We start from the raw sequence: 5463 nt of genomic DNA, 5'->3' as shown, positions 1-5463 counted from the left end.
CCCGGAGACGGAGGTATGATGATAGCAAGATACATCTTACTATTATTTTGGGATAGATGGAGAAGAATATTTGATCTTACATATTTTGTTAGCTAAAACAAAGTTCATTCCTCTGGAATACAAAAAATTGTGATCAATAGCCACCGACTAAGAGGTGTTCAATATGCTCAGACCTTGGTGGCCAAGATTTTGTAATAACGTGGGCCTGTCATCTAGAAGTGTTAAATTTGTAAATTAGAAATAACTTTTATATAGATCTGCAGGGAAAAAGGCTGACGGAAACTTATTTCACATGGAAAACACACGTCTATTGCTTTTATATAATAATTTTCTACAACGGGGAAATCAGGATTTCATTGACATAGGGAGGAGGGGCATCTGAGCACCCCGGCTCCATCGAGGGCAAAATTTTCTTATCTAGGCAGACAATACATCTAACGCGCTTTGAGCAGTGCAAGTAGGTTATATCTCTCATATTTTCTGGTCATGACATCATTGCCCCTCCTAAATACATCACTGAATTTGTATATTCAACAAGTTTGGCTTTATTTTTGACACATACAGACCCAATTTAACAAATTGTTTCAACAAATTACATCGTTATTAGCCTCTGCCCAATAAGGGAAGATTGGCTCAACTCTTGGGAAGAAAAACTGAAAAATGATCAAAGGGAGACAAATCCATTATGTACTCTTGGTTGTCACTATTATTAGCCTTGCATGCTAAGTCTGGATGTTCGGGGTTTTATTTACACGGAAGCTTTACTTTCGTTTTATCTTCTTCTTTCTCGATCAAAGTTCACCAATATGTTACCGTTTAAAAGACTGTTTTCAAGACAAATTTTGAGAAAAGAGCGTGACGAATTAGTGGTGCTGTGTCGGAATATATTCTGCAGCAGTCAAAATTCTCAGAAATCGGCGACAGGGACTGAGAAGAGCGAGTCGAAGAGGGTCGACATTATTTACAACTCTGATCATGTTCAATTACGAGAATCATTAAGAAAAGTAAGTACCGGTACAGAATTCTATGAGTCTACTTATCAAGTAGAGGATTGAGACAAAATATTGTTCCAATGTGTATAGTTGAAGAATTGGGGCCCACTTCTTTATATATAGGCTAAGTCATAAAATGTAGATTGATTATGAAAATGAAAAGGATAGCGGGACAGGCTTAGTGCCAGAAAAGAACAAATTAAATGATTAAAAGGTTGTGTATAGTTGAATTGAACATTATATAAGGACAATGTTTTAATGAATAATCTAGCAAGTGAGTGTAATCAATCAATGAAAACTTTCTGTTTTAGATCATAGATAATGAAATTAATCCATATGTTGATCAATGGGAAGCTGAGGGTCATTTTCCTGCTAAAACTGTGTTTAAAACACTTGGCTCAGCTGGCTTTCTTGGAGTTACCAAACCAACAGGTACAGGTTTCAATTTCAATTGACCTATTATGTGTATTTTGGCCTTTGACAATAAGACCTACATGTTTTGGAATTTGATTGAGTTTATATCTTATACTTACATGACATGACAGGGAACTTGGACAAACTGATTTTTTTTAAGGATCTATGGATCTGATGACCTAGAACCCTCTAACCTATGCTGATAAATTTTGAGAAATACAGATTGAAGACATGTTAATAATAAGTTCTCTCTAAAAACAAAATTATATCAAAACAACAGTTAATTAGTTAAGAAAAGTATTCATTATATAACAAAGATGTATTTTGTTTAATTTATTTTTCAGAATATGGTGGATTAGGCTTAGACTATACATACAGTGTTGCTATGGGAGAAGAATTGGGTTATATTAATTGTGGTGGTGTTCCCATGGCAATAGGTGTTCAAACGGACATGGCAACACCTGCTTTAGCCAGGTTAAAATTTGCTTTCTTTGATTTCATTTTTAATTCCAGTGTTTAATTTCCACAAATTATGCAATATATGGCCTATTTCAATTTTTCATACTCCATTTGTCTATTTCTATATTGTAAATAGATCTCTTGGAGATGAAGTACTTTGTTTTCTAGATTTGGTAGTGATAAGTTAAAGAAAGAATTCCTACAACCCTCTATATCTGGTGATATGGTATCTTGTATTGGTGTTAGTGAGACAGGAGCTGGATCAGATGTAGCTAGTAAGTTGATTGTTGTCAGGTTTTATAGTTATCTCCCTTGGTAGTGGTGTGAGAGAGACATGCGATGGATTTGGTGTAGCTAGTAAGTTGATTGTTGTCAGATTTTATAGTTATCTCCCTTGGTATTGGTGTGAGTGAGACATGCAATGGATTTGGTGTAGCTAGTAAGTTGATTGTTGTCAGATTTTATAGTTATCTCCCTTTGTATTGGTGTGAGTGAAACAAGTGATGGATTGATTTAGCTAGTCAGTTCATTTTAGTCCGATTTAATAGTTACCTATCTTGTATTTGTGTAAGTGAAACAGAATCAGAAGCATGTGTAGCTAGCACTTTAGTTGTTGTCGGATTTACAGTTACCTCCCTTGTATAAGCAGGGATCAAACATAGATTGGAAAACTTATCCCGAATATTACGTCTAATGTTCATGTGATTACAGAACTTCTTTTTGATATTATGACTTCTGTTATCTTTTTTTTTTCCAAATAAACTAGACCAGATTATAAAGTTTGCCATTATTACAAAAGTCCCCTTTGCACACTTAATCCTACCCTACAGGTATAAGAACTAAAGCAAGTCGTGTTGGAGATGATTTGGTAATTAATGGTGGTAAGATGTGGATCACTAATGGAAGTCAGGCCGACTGGATGTGTTTATTAGCTAATACTGGAGAAGGGAAAGCACATCAGAATAAATCTTTAATCTGTTTACCAATGAATTTACCAGGTAGGTCTACACAAGAAAAACTATTGACTATAAAAGTATGTTACATACATCATACATACAGATTGATTTATTCAATGTGAGTTCTTAAACAAAAATTAATCAATGCACAAGACTTCATCGTCAATATATATTGAAGGCAAATTCCACGGTTAAAAAGTAAAGAAAGGCACTTATAAGTTTACAAAGAAGAACCAGATAAATTTTGCTTTGTTTTAGCAATATTAAGTGAACTTTGATATTTTTATAATCTATTTTTTATATGCAATAAGACCCACAATCCACTACTAAAAAATCGTACGAGATATGATTTTCCAATTTGAATTCTCTTAGGTATCACAATAGCTAAGAAGATAGATAAGATGGGAATGAGGTGTTCAGATACAGCTCAGATCTATTTTGAAGATGTAAAGGTGCCCCGAGGTAATATTATCGGTGAAGAAGGACATGGTTTTATGTATCAGATGATGCAGTTCCAAGAGGAAAGACTTTATGCTGCAGCAGTTCGTAAGTGTCTGTGTAGTTTTCTAAATTCCTTAACGTCCGGTTTCTTCTTTGTACATATCACTTGAAATTTGAATGTACGTTTTTTGTTATTAGACTGTTATTTTTATTACCGTAGACTGTATTTACATTCTAAAATTTAGCTGTATCAACTGGCAAAGCAAGTGGTTTGTTTTGTAATTTCCATTATAGAAATGTATTTATCTCAAAACCACAATGCCAGAGCCAGATTTGAGATCAATTGCCCATCGTTCTACAATCTTCCAGCCTTGATATTAAGCTGTTGAGATCATTTTGTATTATATTCAGTATTATCACCATTAGAGAAGATCATAAAAGAAACTGCAAAATACACATCAGAGCGGCAAGTATTTGGTAAACCATTGCTCAGTAATCAGGTCGTACATTTTAAACTAGCAGAGCTACAGACAGAGGTAGAACTATTGAGGTCTCTGTTATACAGAGCTGTAGGTAAATATCATTTTCTGATTTCGGAAGACATGAAAGTAACACCTGGTTTAGGGTATTTTGGTGGCTTCAGCAATCGAGGTGGAAAGTAATTGAAATTTTATTGATACAAGGTTCTTGAATGATCATTTTGTAAGTAGTACTCATGATCATCAGGTGTTACTAATTTTATCTTAGCTGTTTCTTCCTCAGCTGACCAAATTAGGTAGTATAGAATGAATGAAACACTTAAATATGATCGCATGCCTTTAACATTCTTTGCAGCCCTGTATATTGAAGGCAATGATGTAACCAAACTAGCGTCTATGTGTAAATTAAAAGGAGGTCGACTAGCTAGAGAACTGATAGATAGTTGTCTTCAGTATTGGGGTGGTATGGGATTTACTAATGAAGTTCTTGTTAGCCGACTATATAGGTAAGTCAGATTTGAACTGTTATTTGATATGATCAAATGATTCACAGCTTTACCGAAATGTTACAAATAAACATATATTCTAGAGTTCTGGTTAAATCATGAACTCTGATCATATACTTGTGGGTGAATAAATCTTATTGTTTTTTTTTTATATTGAACGGTTTGTGTGGTTTATATTTCAGAGATTTCAGATTGATATCAATAGGAGGAGGTGCTGATGAAGTTATGTTGTCTATTATATGTAAATACATGAACACACTACCAAAACAATAACTGAACTACATTACTAAGCATTATCTCTCTCAGGAATTCAATATTTGTACGTCATGTAATTCGGATTTGATATTTTATATAAAGAACGTTTTAAAAGGAAATACTATGTCAGGTATTGCTTCAAATTTTGAAAGTAACAATGACTGATTATAGATAGCTTATGAGTTGGACCACGAACCCGATTTTAATACACGTGTATATTACATTTATATACGCCTTCATCTTTGTATCTAAACCCACATGTTTATTGTGCCAGTGGAAGGTGGGTCAGGGGGAAATTTTTAAATATAAGAGCGTTAATAATCCCTTTCACCCGTTTGAGCTGGTCATTGAACGTAACCCGTATAAAATACCGGGACCGGAATATTTTTATTGTTACCAGGTTGTAAATATTATCAAAGTATGAAATGTGTTATTGAAATAACTTATTGAAGTGTAAGTTATTTAACCGCTTTATATATAAATCGAAATATTTCAAAATATCTATTGTGTTTTCGTCGTAAATATATTTTATTTAAATCTAGCTTAATACTCCATAGTTTAAGCCCATGCTTTACTTATTTTTGTGCCCAACTATATACAGAAATTTACTATGGAGTCGGTTGGGTGGTATATGATATGTTAGCACACGTTTACAACTGAAGCGGATATATCAGACTATTCACTGGGCATCCTGGTCTATTCGCCCTATATTCATATTCAGTCTGGGATGCCAGATATACGATTTTAAACGTAAGTGAACAAATATATATAGTTTAGTTTATTCCACAATATTTTCATTGCTGTTGAACGTCTGAATGACAAAAAAACAAAACAAAACATTGTTGCAAAGAGGTTTTCCAAGGTAAAACCTGGCATGATTGGAGCATAGTAAATATGTATGCACTTAAGCTGACGAAATCGTTATTTAGACCAGAGAGTCTGACATCGAAAAATTGTATAC

General features: G+C 33.8%; 1 protein-coding gene across 1 annotated transcript; it reads left to right on the top strand.

The window, feature by feature from the left end:
- Positions 1–806: 806 nt before the first annotated feature.
- On the top strand, positions 807–4520 carry LOTGIDRAFT_115779 (hypothetical protein; the record flags this gene model as incomplete). The annotated part of the gene is made up of 9 exons (XM_009054668.1): positions 807–1004; positions 1304–1424; positions 1751–1880; positions 2034–2140; positions 2696–2863; positions 3194–3367; positions 3674–3835; positions 4097–4247; positions 4430–4520. 9 exons carry the CDS (start codon positions 807–809, stop codon positions 4518–4520), a joined length of 1302 nt encoding a protein of 433 aa, XP_009052916.1.
- Positions 4521–5463: the final 943 nt, after the last annotated feature.

This window comes from Lottia gigantea (genome assembly GCF_000327385.1).
Source record: "Lottia gigantea unplaced genomic scaffold LOTGIsca_22, whole genome shotgun sequence".
In the NCBI taxonomy this organism is placed as follows: Eukaryota; Metazoa; Mollusca; class Gastropoda; family Lottiidae; genus Lottia; species Lottia gigantea.
Note: the sequence above shows the minus strand (reverse complement) of the source record. Positions and strands in the feature narration are given on the sequence as shown.